The 18,155-nt window shown below is 34.1% G+C and overlaps 1 protein-coding gene across 1 annotated transcript; it reads right to left on the bottom strand.

The window, feature by feature from the left end:
* Positions 1-1,173: 1,173 nt before the first annotated feature.
* LOC150029088 (uncharacterized) lies at positions 1,174-5,298 on the bottom strand. The gene is made up of 7 exons (XM_090299410.1): positions 5,116-5,298; positions 4,559-4,880; positions 3,946-4,443; positions 3,615-3,776; positions 3,438-3,491; positions 2,111-2,556; positions 1,174-2,014 (listed from the first exon to the last, which is right to left on the bottom strand). The coding sequence occupies exons 2-7, from the start codon at positions 4,848-4,850 to the stop codon at positions 1,361-1,363; spliced, it is 2,106 nt and encodes a 701-aa protein (XP_090155536.1). The 5' UTR covers positions 4,851-4,880; positions 5,116-5,298; the 3' UTR covers positions 1,174-1,360.
* Positions 5,299-18,155: the final 12,857 nt, after the last annotated feature.

Here is an 18,155-nt window from a genome sequence, read left to right as displayed (position 1 = left end):
GGATTAATTCGAAGATAAATCATATAAAGTATTATTAAAATTTTGAATTTTTTAATTAGATTTTCTTCTTTTCATTTAGTATACATGATGAATACACCTTCATAACAGTGTAGGGATTTTGTTCCGACACACTTTCCTGAATTATAATAAATACATTTCCTTTTGTTGATTTATAAACTTCAAGTGCTGACGCATTCTACATTATGTTAGATTTGATCAAATTGAACCAATTAAAATCTAAATTTAATCTAATTAACACATTGAATTTAATTTAGATTTCATCTAATTTAAATAATATTAAAAAAATTATATCTATTTTATTTAATTAAAATAAATTTAAATTTTATATTCAATCTATTTTATTTTATTAATTCTGAATTAAATTTAAATTCAATTTTGGAAATTTAATTCACTATTCTAATAATTAATTAATAATATCAATAAAATGATTCAATTTCTTTCTGTGTGAACTCTAGTCTATCTCTCAAACCTTCTTTTTATGTATTGACTTAGTGTAAAAACCAAATAAGAAAAAGACTAAAGGATAAGAAAAAAAGAAAAGGAGAAAGTGTCACTCTTAATTAGAGTGATCAATTACTTTATTTGATTAATAAATAAATGGTTTGAGTTAATAAAGACTTAGCATCATTGTTAAAAAAATACAATATTATCATTTTAAAAATAGTAATCTCTAATCTTTAATAACATTTAATTAAAATGGTATACAATAAAAGTAGGAAAATATTGTAGTTTATATGCGTGACTTCCATTTAAGACAATAATCATTGACATGTCTTCGTCTTCATTCAGTTTGCATTTGTTCATCGAGTTAACTTATTAGGTTCAAATACACTTCTTAAACGATATGTTTGTGCTTCACACTAATACACATACGACACGTATCATTGAATTGTCCAATTCAAAATCTATTTTTTGATCTTTGACAATATTATCACGGTTTCAACATAATTTTTAAAAGAATAAATATATTAAATTTTTAAAAATTTAAATTTATTGTATAAGTTTATATTATAATTATAAAAATTAGGAACAATTCATTTAAATCACCCATATAAAACACCTTTTGCAAAAATAAAATAAAATAAACGTACTTATACACATAATCAATTCGTGTTTTCGTGATCTATATTTTGAAGATTATACGTACAAATGTTTGGGTGAGATAGTGCGAAAATGTAATTCTTTCTCATACAAATGAACAAGATTTATATTCTTAGCTCATCAACACACTTACAAAATAACTAATCATCCCACAGCATCTTCCTAGACGTAGATAACACCTCAAACAATTCAATTTATTAACTGTCCACACACACTAATACCAATCCTAACAGGGTATTTAATCAATCGGATTACTCGCAAATCTTGTGACAAAACCCTGGTATGCTGACTTTTGGCGAACGCTGATGGGATTTATTGTTATAAATTGGAAAATCTCAAAAAGGAGCCTAAGCTGTGATGGTAGAAGTAAGATAAATGGAACACTTGTCAATACGACGACGACTGTAAAGAGATTCTGATACCCCCTAGATTTTTGTAGAACTATAGCAAGTGCAGCACAAAAGGCAACCATCATGGACACTAGGGACAACGAAATGAATCCAAGACCTGACATTATTTTGGTGGGCAATCTTTCTAGAAAGTCTATTTCAGCGTAACGTGATGTCTGAATGTCAACATATATCAATACTGCAATAATAGAAGCAAAGAGAGAGATTATATCAGCTATAATAAACACAGTAAATTTTTGTTCATTTATGAAAATGGGCACTCCAGTCTCTTGATGGTAACCTCCTGGGACAGTGAAGACAGCAGCGAACATCACAGTTATGACGAGAACACCCACAATTGCAAAGGTTCTAGCTATTTCTTTTGCCCAATTCTCTCCATCTTTCATCAGCTCCTGGTGCGTTTCAATAAATATCTCTTTGGGCTTCTTACCCTCATCATTTCTGGCTTCTCTACACTTGGGATGCACAATTGCCTCCACCGCCTGTACTCATTTCATAAATGTTAATGCACACATATACTATTATTGTATTTATTACATCAATCCCACTAGAGAGAAAATTAGTTTAGATGAATGCACCTTAAACCATTGAATTTCTCTTTGCATTTGCATAGCAGCACCGGGTCTGAGATTCAGATCAGAGAAAGGTCCTAAATGTGCTGCCAGATGCAACAGGTTATTGCCAAACATGTCTGTGCTATAATTAATTAAATCTTTATTTCCAGAGACTGTATGCATGAGTTGGAACACACTGTGTTTGCGATAAAGAACCGCATACGAAAATAGGTCTCTTCCATGATTGTCCATTGCCCTTAAGAGATCATGGTTAACGTTCCTCATAACATTTATGAACTCAACATTTCCATGCTTTGCTGCATCCAACATGGCATCGTACACCGAAGCTTCCCGGAGCTGTGAACCATCAAACTTTGCAACACTATCTTTATAGTATCCCAATATTTGTAGAACTTCCATCTCTTGATTATTGGGACGACGAGGACCTTTAAGTTCACATATTTTTGAATCTGAGACAATGGGAGGAATTTAGATCAAATTAAGTAGAGAGAAAAGAAATTACATATTATTTGGTCGTACTCACAAAAAATGTTTAGAAATTTGAAATTTTGAATCAACACAATTTCATATCTATAAATATGATTTACTGTGCTAATTTGATTGAATTAAGCCATGGATGTGGAGGTTGCGCTGCAAGCCACCCACCAAGGTAGTTGTCAAGCTGGGGGAGGATTTCGTTGGTGATGCTAATGCTGTTAAGTGTGTTTACAGCAGTCCAGCAGAATAATAGATTACAATGGGGTTGGAGTAGGTTGTTAGTTATGTAAAATTACTTGTTTTCATCCTGGTTTTGGGTGCCCTTTTATGGAGGACCTAAAACATGGTTTGGAGTGTGTAAAGGGTTGGGATAACTCTTTTTATCCCTCTTAATTTTATTTTATTTTTTGTTGATAAAAAAAAATCTAAATTGTTACAATTATCTACTTTAAAATGAATTTTAAGAAAAAAAAATTTATTTCAAATTTTGGAAAAATTAAAACTACAAAATTTTTTACCAAGATTAAAATACAAATTTATTTATTTTATAAATATTAAGAACAATAGTTTTACATTTAGAAAGATAATTTTTTATAAAATTATTAGCAAAATAATCTTATGAATTTCAAATAAATAGGTGTTTTCAACCTGCAATTTTAGTCGCTCAGTTCAAAACTGAGACATACCTTGATTATTTAAAATAATGATTTTAATTTAAGTTTTCAAAGGAATACATATGGATATTTAAGAGCCAAAATTGGTTAAAATCACTTATGGATATGTTTACATATCTGCAAATCCCTATATGAAAATGTCATTAAAAGATGAATTGAAGAGACAAAGCAATACTTACCCAAAAGCATAATAATTATGGGCATCCCCATGAAAATGAAATGGATTAAAGTACCTGAAAGAACCATAGGAAAAAGTTTATGTCAGTCACATATCTTTTATACTTAATACTTAAGAGTTGTTATAAACTATTTCAAAAAAATAATAATTGAGTAGGTAAAAAAGAGTGAAGTCTTACCACTTGTGATATAGTAAACTATTGTCAGTAAAGATTCAGGATCAGTAGCATTATTAAAAAATGCAGAAGGCATTCGAGCCAATTCATGGAAGGCGCCAAACCCATAGGGTAAGGATTCAATGGGAAGTTGTGGATAAGATTTCAGCATTTTCAAAGCCACATCTGCATGTTCATTCCATCCAACCATTTCAAAATTAACTTATTTTAACAATCTACCAAACTATTCCAATATATATGTTACATAAATCAAAGAGATTAAGGAGAGTATTGAGGTGGAAAAGGACAATGATAGAGGGTATGGAGAAGAGATAAATATTTTTCTTTTGCTTACCAAATATATGAGCTTTTATGCATCCTTCCAGCAGCAAAACTCGATTGCGTGAAGATTGTTGGTTAAGAACATCAGAATGAGTTTTAAAGAAAAGGAAACGAGTCATTCTTTTGTATCCTGAATCAGCCGCCAGAAGAAGAGGGATCTCACCCTTATTGTTGGGTATAGCAACCACTCCCACCCCCACGCCATCTTTCCCATTCACAATGCATTTTGCTATATCAATGTCTCCACTATAACAAGCAGCAAGAGCAAGAGCAGTGTAACCTTCTTCATCCTGCATTTCTACTAATTGTTCCTTCCCTAAGTTTACTAATTTCTTCACAATTTTCAAATGTCCTTTCCTTGTTGCAACGTGAAGAATCGTCCTACCTGAAGCCGAAACCCAAAATATGGCATCGGGTTTATCCCTCAAGTATGAGCTTGCGCTTCTCCAGTCACCCTTTTCAACAAACTCGTACAGAGCTCTGTGTTCACTAACATTGTCAAATACCACACCTGCGTAAGTCTCATTCACATTCAAAATAAACAAATTAGAATAATCTTACGGGTAAATATATACATATAAAGAAGAAAAATGACAAATTTGAGGATACATATAAAGACGTATTACCATGCCTAATATGTGGTTGGGCCATAAACTCAGAAGCGTAAAGCGTAGCCAAGTGATTCCAAGCTTTCTGGGCGGTTTCAAAGTGTTTAATTTGATTGAAAATATTTGGTCGGCAGGATAGTTGAATGATATGCAAAGCCTTTGCGTCTCTCTGGACATCAATGGGTGTGGAAGTAGAAGTCTCGACAACATCCCAAAGATTTTGACCCATCAGATAAGTTTTAATGAGAGTTTTCCATTGTTGGTAATTGTATCTTGTCAGCACTACACCAACCATTCCGCTGGATGTCATTCTCCCGCCTTCTTAAATCAAATCTGCCCCCTTCAATCATGAACGGCTACTTAAATCCACCAAAATCTAACAATCTAACCTTGTATACTCCTCTCATTTTATACACAAAGCACCACACAATGAATTTTTCATCCTCAAGCAACTTAACAACATTTACTTAAAAATTAAGGAAATAAAAAATAAACTTTGCAACTGCGTCAACAACGCAATTGAATGTCTGAAGAACGAACTAGCTGATAGAGTTATAGTTGAGCAAAGGTCTTACCTTTTCTCTTAAAAAAGGAGAAGCTAGGGTTCCCAAATTCATGGTTTCGATCTTGGAAACAGTGATTGTTTGAGAAAGATAAAACACGAAACCACGTTTTTTAAACCCACTCTGCGATTCCTCGTACTCTGAAACTCTATCGCACAGACAGTTCAGAATTTCAAGAACTACAAGGTGGGTCCTTTTCTGTTGGTATATTTTGCTGATTCCTGGGATAATCAAGCCATTATATAAGAAGAAGATATTAATTAAAATGAATATTTTTAAATAAATAATACATTTATTTTTGGTCGGCAAAATAATATAATACATGATGAAAGAACATTGTTGCCTTGCAATTTAATAAAAGGAAAATGAGGAGAAAACATGAGAAACAAAATAAATTTAATGTATGCTGACGTACCAGCTGAGAACTTTAACAGTATGTGATTTTGAAATAACAGATAAACAAATATAAGCAGTCGACCTGCAAAACAAAGAAAGAAAGAATTAAAACACTTGTATATTTGATGCTAGGGCACAGGATCCCTGAAAGAAATGGGACACACGTACCTAAAAGCCTTATGGGAGGAAAATTCAACGCCAGTTCACAGAGCCTTCCTAAAGAAACAATTGAGGAGAGGGGAAGAATGATACATGTCAATTTTTAAAAATTAGTTAATTAAACACTAGTTGAAATTTTAATACTCGTAATTGAATCATAGTATAATCAGTATAAGTAAAATAACAATGATAATAATAAGTAAATACATAAAATAATTTTAAATAAATATAACATACAGAAGTTCAAACCAAATATGTAATAATAATTAGCTTTAAATTATAATAAATGTATGTTCAGTAATAATAAAAAATTAATGTAAAATTGTAAGAAATGGAGATATGAGAAGAGTTTCTTTTGTGGTTTTCAATTGATTTTAACAATAGCAAAAGAAAACATGAATTGGAAAAATGGGTCTCCTCTTTAGGTAAAGCATTTATACTAATTCGGTGAAAAATGAAAATAGTTTATTTTGAGTAAACTTTTAAAGAGAAAGTTTGTCAAAATAAATTAAAAATAACTCATGTAAATAATTTTAGTAAATTTAAATAAAATAAATATTTCAAATATAGAAATTCCTCTCTTGTTGTTTATTACGGTTAAGAGAGAAAGAGTGGAATTATAGATTCATACAGATCTATAAAGGAAGTATTATATGTTGGGTCTATTAGTGTCTACAGTATATCAGAGGAAAAAGAATAGATTGATCGTAGAATGAGGAGATTAATTCTTCAAAACATTTTAACACAAACAGAACATATCCAGATAGGATTGAGATCAACAGAAAAGATTAATAGAACAAGATTGGTTGATATTCAAACTGCTTGAAGATCATAATTTATACCAAGAAATCAATTAAGTTCATTCAACACAAAGATTCAAAGAGGAATGATATTTTTCAAAGATTTAATGAAGAAAATTGTTCGTCCTTAAGCCAATTAAAAACACATATTCAAATTGTTTATGATTAGAAAACTTTTCCAGATCAAGAAGAACAATTTTTATTAAGCCCAGAATTAACATGTTTAATTTTAAATGAACAGATTTCGTTCTTGACAGATTAAACAAAAACCAAAAACGGGTGCAGGGATGAGAAGATTTATGCAAGCACAATTTATATTGGTTCACTCATAAAGAGCTACATCCAGTTTCACCTCACTCCAAGGTGAAATACGCTAAAAACCAATTCCAAACAATTACAAAACAACAGTTCTTGAAACCTACAAGAACAATACAACCAAAGCTGAAAACCCCTATTTCAGCACACCTTGCACTCCAAGAAACCCTATCAAAGAGTGACTAATACTTACACCTTTTACAAAAATGAATAAAGGAAAGCTAACACCTGAAAGAAGATGCAAGAACTCAAAACTAGTAGTTTAATTGCTGTAGAACCACACCAGCAACTTCACCAAGATCAATTTCTCCTAGAACAAGCACACTTGAAGATCCCTTTGGAAAACCTTTCAAAAAATCTCTTCAATCCTTCTTCTCACACAGAAAATGTTTAATCTATGTTAAAATCGTGATTTCTCAACAACGTTTCATGTGAGAAAGACCTTTCAATTTATAGAAAATAGTTTCTAACAACTTTTCAAAAAACAGTTAAAAAGTTGTTATAAAAACAACAGGTTGATTTATAAACAAACAAATTGTTTTTCAGGAAAATTGTCAGCTCAGCTTAATTGAAATAACTAACTGAACTGCATTTTTGGTGCCCTAACCAACTTTCGAAAAACCTTTCAGCAGAACAAAAATAAACCTATTCTTTTACAGAGAAACAAATTTATTTTTGTGCAGTATCCTAATTTTTTAGAAAACTCTAAAAAGCTTTTTGAAAAACATTTAATAACTTCATGTACTTGATCTTACCACCTTGATTAGGCATCTAGGATAGGTCATGTAGCAAAAGGCAACCTTAAACACACTAGCCTAAATACAAGATCAACTAAAACACATTACAATCTTCAAAGCAAACAAGTTATTTTCTACATCAAAAGACTAGGTAGAGAAGAAGCTTCATCCATCTTCAACAATCTCCCCATGTTTGATGGAGACAAATCCCCTTTGCTTTACATAGCTTTGAAGGAAAGTCATGATCAATACCTGCACTGCACTAGGTTCCAGTATATGCACATAAAACTGTTAGATGTAAAACAGAACAGAACAGATTTGAGTATTGTTATACCTCCCTGCAGTTTTAATCCTTGAACCACATCAGCAACTTACATGAGCTATTCTTCAACTATTATAACCTGTATCAAGTTATTCTTCTCCCCCTTTGGATTCATCAAACAGAATGGGATCATGGGATAAAAGAAATACACCATAACCATACATGATATTTTAGAAATAAAACATCATAAAGTTCTATTACAAACCAGTAATCAAAGCATAACTAGTGCAGAAAATCAAACCAAATTGTTCAACAAGACATAAAAGAGAAAGATCTGGAAAGGATCACATGTGCTTATAGTAAAGCTCAGCTAGCTGCTCCTGAACCCCTTCAATCTGATAGTCTAAGTGTTGAAACCTAGCTTGAGTCATTTCGAAATAGGTCTTTTGATCATCTGTGAGTGTGTCCAACCTGTCCAGAACCTGTCTTTCGAACATTGACAGAGGTTCACCTCTATATTCAGGTGCTTGGTATACAACCAGCACATTGTAATTCGTGGCAGCTGTTGGGTTTAATAGTGCCAAAGTTCAAGAGGGGGGGGGGGTGAATTGACCTTTTAAAACTTTCTCGCAGAAACAATGTTTAACACAGTTTACAGAAAATAAATCGATTTATGTGAAAATGAACAGATTTATTTCAGCACTGTTTTTTGTTTGAAAAGTGTTTATACAACAAGGTTAATCACAAGATTATGCAGATAGATTTTCAGATGCACACACACTGATATTAGAACGAAAACCAGTGAAACACAAAACAACAAACTTCAATTTCAAGCAAGTGATTAAGGTTCAATTGATAGCATGCCAATTAATTGAGTAACCTTTACAATCAACCTGTTCCAGTGGCTTTTAACAAACTATGAGTGTTCTTCTTGATATCAAACAATTTTCCAGAAATTAAGAACAATGAATCACAGAACAGCAAGCTTCAATTTTAAGCAATTGTTTAAGGTTCAATTAATAGCTTTGACAATTCCTTGAGCAACCTATCACAGTCAATCTGTTCCGGTGACTTTTAACAAATTTTATATGTTCTTATCAGATTCAAACAACTTTTTCAGAAATTAAGAACAGTATGAACTGACCCCAGAAAGAACAGATTTATTATTGATTGAACATATTTATTTCTTTGCTGTTTTAACAATTATGCAGAAACGAAATTGCAGAGAGTGAGAGAGAATGAACACAAGCAGTTATACTGGTTCACTCAACTGAGCTACATCCAGTCTTCACCAAAACCAGGTGGAAATCACTAAAACACAGTACAACCAAGTACAATTCCCACTGTTCTTGAAACCTACAAGAACTTAGGTACTCTTGCTGAAAAAACCTATTTCAGCACACACCCACTCTTCAAGAAAACCTATCAAGAAGAGTGTCCAACCAAACTATTACAAGAAATGAGAAGTGAAACGACTACACCTGATTGAGGATACAAAGATCTGCCTTAAACCAGTAGGCAAGATTGCTAGAACAGTAGCTGCACCTCACACCAAGCTTTTGGAACCAAACCAAGAACAAACACTTTGTGATTTTCGAAATCTTTGAAGAACAAATGCTAATCCTTTGTAAACTCTTAATTCTCTGCTGTCAAAACTTGTTTTTTCAAATGTATGAACGATTATTAAACTCAGAAACAAGTTTTCATTTTATAGAAAACCAACTTATAACAGAATTTTGAAAAATAGTTAAAGCTGTTATAAAATGAACAAATTGAAAATAAAATGAACAGATTTATTTTCAAAAGCAGTTAGAGAATCTGTTAAGTGAGGAGACTTAGTCAACCATTCTGGTGCTGAGATAAAACTGAAAATCGTTTAAGCTTGACATGGCACCAGAGACAAAAAGAATCTATTCATTTACAGATGAACAGATTTATTTTTCAAAACGAAAACAGAGAAAGTTTAACTATATAAAACTCAGTCATTTTGAAAGGTAGAAGACTTAGTCAAAATACATGATGCACAAAATCTAATTTTCACAAGACTTAGCCAAGGCATCAGTTTAAAAATGAATTTGTTTATTTGGAAAAGAACAGATTTATTTTTATGCAGTAAACGTGTTTTTTGTAAAACATGTGAAAAACAGTTTAAGAAAACTTATGCTTGTTCTTATCACATGGCCAGTGGTTATGAGGTGAGTTACTCAGCAAAAAGCCCACTCTTAGACAACCTCTAAGCACTACCTAAGACACACTTAAAGCAAAGCAAAATACAAATGAAATGTACATAGAAGTCTTCATCAAACACATTCTTGAAGGGGCAGCAACCATCTTCAACAATCTCCCCCTGTTTGATGGAGACAAATCCCCATAGCTAACCTCATAGCTGTTGCTTTAAGTACCTGCACTGCACCAGACCTTACACCAGAAAAAAAACAGCAACATTGCATATCATGTAAAATTGGTTTAAAGGTGCAGAATTAACTCCCTGTTTCAGCTGGCTTCACCTAGTATGGTGAGCTATTTTCTCCCCCTTTGGATTCATCAAACAGCATATAGGCATAGGGAATAAAGGATATAAAACAGAAACCATAACCATAATAGTCCAGAAAAAATAAAACCATATTGTTCAGCATTATAGACATGTGAAAAATGATAAAAACAGCATTAAAAACAGAAGACTACTGATCCTTGTAGTAAAGCTCTGTAAGCTGTGCCTGAACCCCTTCAATCTGATCATCAAGGTGTTGAAACCTTGCATGAGTAGTCTCAAAGTATGCCCTTTGTTCTGCAGACATTACATCAAGACGATACAACACTTCCCTCTCAAACATAGACATTGGTTCTCATCGGTATTCTGGAGCTTGATAGGCAACTATGGCATTTGCAGCAGCTTCCTCATGCACAGACTGAGTAGCAGGTGAGTCATCATCCATAGGAACAGCTTCATCCTCATCCTCATTGTGGAGGTTTGATGCCTCATGTTCTGCTTGAGGGTCCTTCCCTTTGAGAACCACCCACTTGTCCTCAATTTTGTGAAAACCCATTTTGGTGAGAGTTGAAGTATCAATCTCACTTACAGCCTTGATAGGGTCGTTTCTCTCATTTGTAACATCAATACCAAAGTAATCAATCAATTTGGAAACAATTATAGCATAGGGAAATCGGTAATCAGCCAACCTTTTTTATTTGAGCATGTGTTCATTGATAATGAAAACCCAGTTTACCTTAATCTGGTTCATGATGCAATATAGGAGAATGAGATCCTCTTCATGTAGGACAACATGGTTTGTCCCTCTTGGAATAAGTTGCCATGCTATGATGTAGGCAACTAGACGTGGAGTGAGGTTCAAATGCCCTGCATGGAACCTGTTTACACTCTCTGTAGGATTCCTCATGCAACTCTTATAATATTGCAGCTTGTTGAATTATGAAATTCCACTGGTATTTCCCTTTCCTACTTTCAACCCAGCATATTTTATTCCAGCCACAGAGTTCCACACCTCACTTGTGATCTTCATCTTAATTCCTTTCACATAAGAGACAACATTCTTCCCATCCAATGTGAGGTTAGTATAAAACACCTTAACCAAGTCAGGATAAACATTACCCGTTAATTCCAGTAGCTTTTTCAGTTTCTGGTGCTTCAACACAGCCCTTGTTTCTACCAGTTTTTCAGATTTCAGCCAGTTGAAATCCAGCACCTTGGGTATGTTGATCTGCTTCCTGCTTGTCTCGTGAATGTAGGCATTGATGCCTTCTTCATTTCCAGCAAACCAACCTTCTAGTACACCTTGAGAGGTGGTTTGCTTTCCCTTGCTTTTCTGTTTTTGTCTTGAAGACGAAGCCATGTTTGAACCAGAAAATATTTCTTGTTTCTAATGGTGAGAATCAAAGAGAGGCAACCAATGTGGGTAGCCAATATTCACACAGATTTATAGCAGAATAAATGGATTGATATGGCAGTTATGAGTGGATATGCATGAAGATTTTATGCTCTGAATTTGTGCAGAGAATCTTTGAAAATATGCACCAAATATTTAGGGTCACGATGCATACACTCAAACTTTTATTGAGCACCCAAACCATCAAATCGGTTACATAACCATGACCAAAACCGTCAAAGGTACAGAGGTTAATGCCCACTAAGTCAGTCACGCAGTCAAAGATTAGAAATTCTCTTTCCTAGTCATCAATGCATATCAGTGCAGAAAATAAACACATTCAATTACGAATAAACAGATTTAATTTTTCACTGCTAGGAACAATTGACATTTATAATACCCAATTCATTTAGCAGATAATTAAACCTATCTTTGGCTAATGGTTTTGTGAACAAATCAGCAAGTTGTAAATCAGTACCAATGAACTTAATATCACATGTTCCATTAGATATGTGTTCCCTGAGAAAATGATGCCTAATTTCAATGTGTTTGGTTCTTGAATGCATGACAGGATTTTTGGTTAAATTGATTGCACTTGTATTATCGCACAGCAGAGGTATATGGTTAAGTAAGATACCAAAATCATTTAATTGTTGTCTTAGCCATATAGTTTGAGCATAGCAACTCCCTGCTGCAATGTATTCTGCTTCAGCAGTGGAGAGAGCTACACAAGCCTGCTTTTTGCATTGCCATGACATCAAGCTTGATCCTAGCAAATGACAGGTTCCACTTGTGCTCTTCCTATCAATTTTGCAACCTGCAAAATCTGAATCAGAATATCCAGTTAAACTTAATGAAATATTACCTGGATACCACAAGCCAACTTCTTTAGTTCCTTGCAAATACTTCAAAATCCTTTTGACAGCATTGTAGTGTGATTCTTTAGGAGCAGATTGAAATCTTGCACACATGCACACTGCAAACATTATATTTGGCCTGCTGGCAGTGAGATACATCAGTGATCCTATGAGTCCTCTGTATTTGGTTTCATCAACAGAAATTCCAGCTTCATCATTGATGTGATTCCACTAGCCATATAGAGAATGATTCTTGACCTTCTTAGGAATCACCTTGAGTTTATAGAGGCACTTTTCTTAGAGTTGGATCATTTGTTCTAAGACAAGAACTCACCAAAAACTAGTACCAAATTCCAAACTCATTTGGATGAACCAATTTTAGTCAAATTGAACCAAAAAAGAAGAGAAACTAAAAGGAACAACAGAATTGAAATTAAAAGGCAAGAACAGAACATAGGTGCTGGAAAAACAGAAAAACCAAACCAAAAAAACTTAAGAACACAAGACAACATGAACAATTGAAAGAGAAGAAAGGAAGGAGAAGAGAGTGCTCATGAAGATGGAAGAATGTTGGATGATCTCGCCACTAGAAGTGTGGAATGCTCCTAGATAAGAGTGATGCCGCCACTTGAGGACTCCAATGATCCATCAAGATAAGACTAGAGAAGAAGGCTCCAAAAGCTCTCCAAAGTTCACTCAAAATTTGAGTAGAGTTTTCTTAGATTAATTCCAATCTGAATTTTACAAAGGAAGCACCTCTATTTATAGCCTAAGGTGCTGAAAAAATAGGTGGGAAATTTCAAATAAACTCATTTGAAATTCCCACCAAAAACAAGTCACATGGGAGGTGTGACCTTTTTCTACTATGACACCTCCCAAAAACTACACCTACACCTATCTACTAATACACCCCCCCTAAGACTCTTAACTAAAGACTAAAAGATGCTTTAACAATAGAGGTTTCTAATGTTTCCCTCTAAGCACCTTTCTAAACAATATTTATTTAAAACTTGGCTTTGCCCTTCATGGGATGGTCTTTGGGCTTTTGTGGGCTTTGGCCTTCTTGGGCTTGGGCTTGGGCTTTATCTTTTGCAAAGACTAACAAGAAAAACTTTAAATGTGAAGGCGAATGATCTTGTTCTTCATTATAAAAAGCCACATTTAGTTGATTCTCATCATACTCCCCGAGTTGGAGAGAATTCGCCCACGAATTCTGAATCCCTGCATATAACAAAGTCAGTTTACTTTTACAATCAAAAGTGTAAGAAAAAGGAATACATGACTTAGCAGATGGAACCAAAGGGATTGCAGAAAAGGAGGTCCTACAAATCGACCAAGTTGGAAAAATGTGTTTGGGAATGATGATATTTTTGGGAAAAAGACCTCTTAAATGGTGAAACCCATTAGGAGGTATGAAAAAATCATCCCTAACATATTTTAACCAAGGTGGTGTTGAAATAGGAACCTTGGGTAATGAAAAAGATAAAGAAGAAGAAGACCTTGGAGGGTCCATTTGAGGTATAGCACGAGTCAACATGATGGATTTAGAGGAGAAAATGGTGTGACTCGGTGTAGTACTTACTTCTTTTTCTTTCTCATTTTCTCTTTTAGTTTTCATTTTTATTTGGTCCTCATGAACCTCTTTGGGAGAGAGGGGTTTTAATATAACCTTGCGCCCTAGGAAGGAAAAAGACATTGTATTGGATAGGCCATCATGTAAAACATGTCTATCATATTGCCAAGGCCTTCCTAAAAGAAGATGAGAAGCTTCCATGGGCACAACATCACATAAAACCTCATCTTTATACTTTCCTATAGCAAAGTTAATGAGGACTTGTTTATTCACCATGATTTCACCTACTTCACTAAGCCATTGTAATTTGTAGGGCTTGGTATAAGAGATAGTGGGTAAGGCTAACTTCTCCACAACTCTTGTACTAGCCACATTAGTGCAACTTCCCCCGTCAATAATCAAGGAACATAACTTGTTGTTGATAAGACATCGGGTGTGAAAATTATTTTCTCTTTGAGTATCATTCAAAGATTTTGGAATTGTGCCCAACATACGTCTTACCATCAATAAGTCACCTTCACAAGGACTTTCACTCTCATTTTCACTTGATGGTCTAGAAGGTGAAGAATGCCTAGGTGAATTGGAATCATGCTCACTAACTACAATGCCTTCATGCATGTACATACTTCGTTTAGAAGGGCAATTAGCAGCAATGTGACCATATCCCAAACATTTAAAACACTTTTGACTAGACGATTTAATTGGGGATTTAGGCCTAGAAGTAGATGGCGTAGGATCCTTGGGTTTGAATGAAGAATCTTTGGAAGGATGTTTAGAAAAAGAATTTTTGTTTCTCCAAGACTTGGAGTAGTATCCATCATTGGAAGCATTTTTGAAAGAGTTTTTCTTAGCAAGTTGGGCTTCCACCTTCATTGCAAGATGAACTAAAGAGCCCAATGATGAATACTCTTGTAATTCAACAAAGTCTTGAATATCCTTCCTAAGACCACTCACAAACCTAGCAATCATAGCTTCCTCACTTTCCTCTAATTCAATTTTAAGCACAAGCGTTTCTAGCTCTTTATAATATTCATCCACATTTAGCGTGCCTTGTTGAAACCGTTGGAGTCTCAACATGAGGTCTTTCCTAAAATGTGGGGGCACAAACCTAGCACGCATATGATCCTTTAAAGAGTTCCAAGAGTCCACGGGAGGACCCTTGTGATAGATAATGTCCTTTACAATTCCATGCCACCATTTCATGGCATAATCACTAAACTCTAGGGTGGCTAGCTTGAGCTTATGCTCATCTTGGATCTCATGGATCTCAAAAATTTGTTCACACTTAGCCTCCCAATCTAAATATACATTAGGATCACTTGAGCCATTGAAACAAGGAAGCTTGACCGAAGGTAGTCTAGCCTTTGCATCTTGGTAGTAGCCATTGCCATAGTGAGGTCTCTCCCCTTGGTTGTGATGTCTATGTCCAAGGAATTGGGGTGGAGTTCTCCTTCTCCTATGGTCCTCTTCACGGCCTATGTCATTGGAAGAACCTTTTGTTGAAGGTCTATGTGAATGATGCCCATCATGGATAGAAGGAGATGGTCTAGCTTGTTGGACCTCCATCTTTTGCATTTTCTCTTCCAAGCATCTAATAGTTCTTTGTGCTTCATGTAATTCACCAAGGATTGAAGCTTTGGAAGGAGAATTCTGCTTGTATGATGCATCACTTGAAAATCCAGCCATTTGTAATTAAAAACAGCAAACACACAAAAACAACAAACAAGTTAAAAATTAGCAAAAACAGTGAGCTTTGGCAATGAAACTGCCGAAGTGAAATGAGGCTGAAAAAAGAGATCACTCTCAAAGAAATAATGTTCTTGCACCAATCTGATCTTGAGGCCTTGGAATCCTCAAATGAAATATGTCAAAGCAAGCACACCAATCTCAAGAGCAACCACCACAAAACCAATGAAACAATAAAGACAAACAAGAAAAGGTATAAGCAAGGAAAGGTAATTGCAAAAGGAATACTATATGTAAGACAAACTCAAAGAGTAAGAATGAAAGACAATCAAGAAAATAAAGAACTCAATGAGAAAAGTAGGCACACAAAAGAATACTTAAGAAAAAGTTCTAGAGTAGATGAAGAAAACAAAAAAAAAAATTAGCTACTGAAATTTTTTTTTTAAAAGGCAAACTGTGCTTGATATTCACTGATTTAACTGGAATGATGTAGAGCGAACTGGATTATGAAATTTAAACCACAGAAACTTCAAGATGTTAACTCAATAATGGCACTGGAATCAATTAAAAACAGTAAGCCAATTTAGAAAAATAAATTTTTCAAAATCGCTGCCAGATTACCGTATTTTTTTCGGCAGAAATGTACACTTTTTTTATTTTATTTATCATTTTTTGTGTACTTCGTATTTTTGAATGATTCTTTTTTCTAATCTTTTCTAACACTTTTAATATCACAAATACAGAATTTCAGAATTTTCCAGTGAGTAAATCAATTGCAATAAGAAAAAACAGTAAGCACTTTTTTTCAGAAACAGAGGAATCCTAATAGGAACAAAAAACAGAATTATGAACTAGCAAAGACATAATGGAAAATGATGTATTGGAACTTGTATAGGTCTAGAATACAAGTATGAACTCAATTCTAAAAAGAAAATGCACAAAGGATCAACATCAATTCAGAAAATTATATGACACCAAAGCAAGAAACAATCAAAGCAATAAAAGTACTACTAGAAGTAATGACAATTATGGAATAACATGACTAAGACAAAACTTGACATGATTACAAAATTAAAAGACTCATCACAAATTTTAACAACAAGTGAAAGGAAGCTTAAGGTAAACTCTAGGAAGGATAATGTCATTCCAAAAGAGCAACCATACTCATAAGAGTTATGAGTGCCATAAACCTTTTCACAAGCACTTGGTGTAAAAGAAAAAAACAGCAAGAAAACTCAATTAAAATTCTAAAACAGAAACTTAAATTGCAGGAAAATTAAAGAGCTCTTGAAATTAAAGTGCACACAACTCAACAATTAAACAAGAAGAACCTAAGACTCATGATACCACATGATGTGATTCCACTAGCCATATAGAGAATGATTCTTGACCTTCTTAGGAATCACCTTGAGTTGGACATTATAGAGGCACTTTTCTTAGAGTTGGATCATTTGTTCTAAGACAAGAACTCACCAAAAACTAGTACCAAATTCCAAACTCATTTGGATGAACCAATTTTAGTCAAATTGAACCAAAAAAGAAGAGAAACTAAAAGGAACAACAAAATTGAAATTAAAAGGCAAGAACAGAACATAGGTGCTGGAAAAACAGAAAAACCAAACCAAAAAAACTCAAGAACACAAGACAACATGAACAATTGAAAGAGAAGAAAGGAAGGAGAAGAGAGTGCTCATGAAGATGGAAGAATGTTGGATGATCTCGCCACTAGAAGTGTGGAATGCTCCTAGATAAGAGTGATGCCGCCACTTGAGGACTCCAATGATCCATCAAGATAAGACTAGAGAAGAAGGCTCCAAAAGCTCTCCAAAGTTCACTCAAAATTTGAGTAGAGTTTTCTTAGATTAATTCCAATCTGAATTTTACAAAGGAAGCACCTCTATTTATAGCCTAAGGTACTGAAAAAATAGGTGGGAAATTTCAAATAAACTCATTTGAAATTCCCACAAAAAACAAGTCACATGGGAGGTGTGACCTTTTTCTACTATGACACCTCCCAAAAACTACACCTACACCTATCTACTAATACACCCCCCCTAAGACTCTTAACTAAAGACTAAAAAATGCTTTAACAATAGAGGTTTCTAATGTTTCCCTCTAAGCACCTTTCTAAACAATATTTATTTAAAACTTGGCTTTGCCCTTCATGGGATGGTCTTTGGGCTTTTGTGGGCTTTGGCCTTCTTGGTCTTGGGCTTGGGCTTTATCTTTTGCAAAGATTAACAAGAAAAACTTTAAATGTGAAGGCGAATGATCTTGTTCTTCATTATAAAAAGCCACATTTAGTTGATTCTCATCAATCATGATCCAAATGACAGCTTGTTGAGAAGGGTGTGTTGATTGGTTTACACTTGTCCATTTCAAA

The sequence above is a fragment of the Phaseolus vulgaris genome, chromosome 2 (assembly GCF_051622355.1).
Source record: "Phaseolus vulgaris cultivar YP4 chromosome 2, ASM5162235v1, whole genome shotgun sequence".
Taxonomy (NCBI): Eukaryota; Viridiplantae; Streptophyta; class Magnoliopsida; order Fabales; family Fabaceae; genus Phaseolus; species Phaseolus vulgaris.
This window is presented reverse-complemented; position numbering and strand designations above follow the sequence as displayed.

Coding starts and splice junctions, on each gene's coding strand:
- LOC150029088 (XM_090299410.1), bottom strand. CDS start 4,850: ATGACATCCAGCGGAATGGTTGGTGTAGTGCTGACAAGATACAATTAC. Junction 3,492..3,614: donor AGTTTACTATATCACAAGTG/GTAAGACTTCAC, acceptor TGGTTCTTTCAG/GTACTTTAATCCATTTCATT. Junction 2,015..2,110: donor GAGAAATTCAATGGTTTAAG/GTGCATTCATCT, acceptor AAATGAGTACAG/GCGGTGGAGGCAATTGTGCA.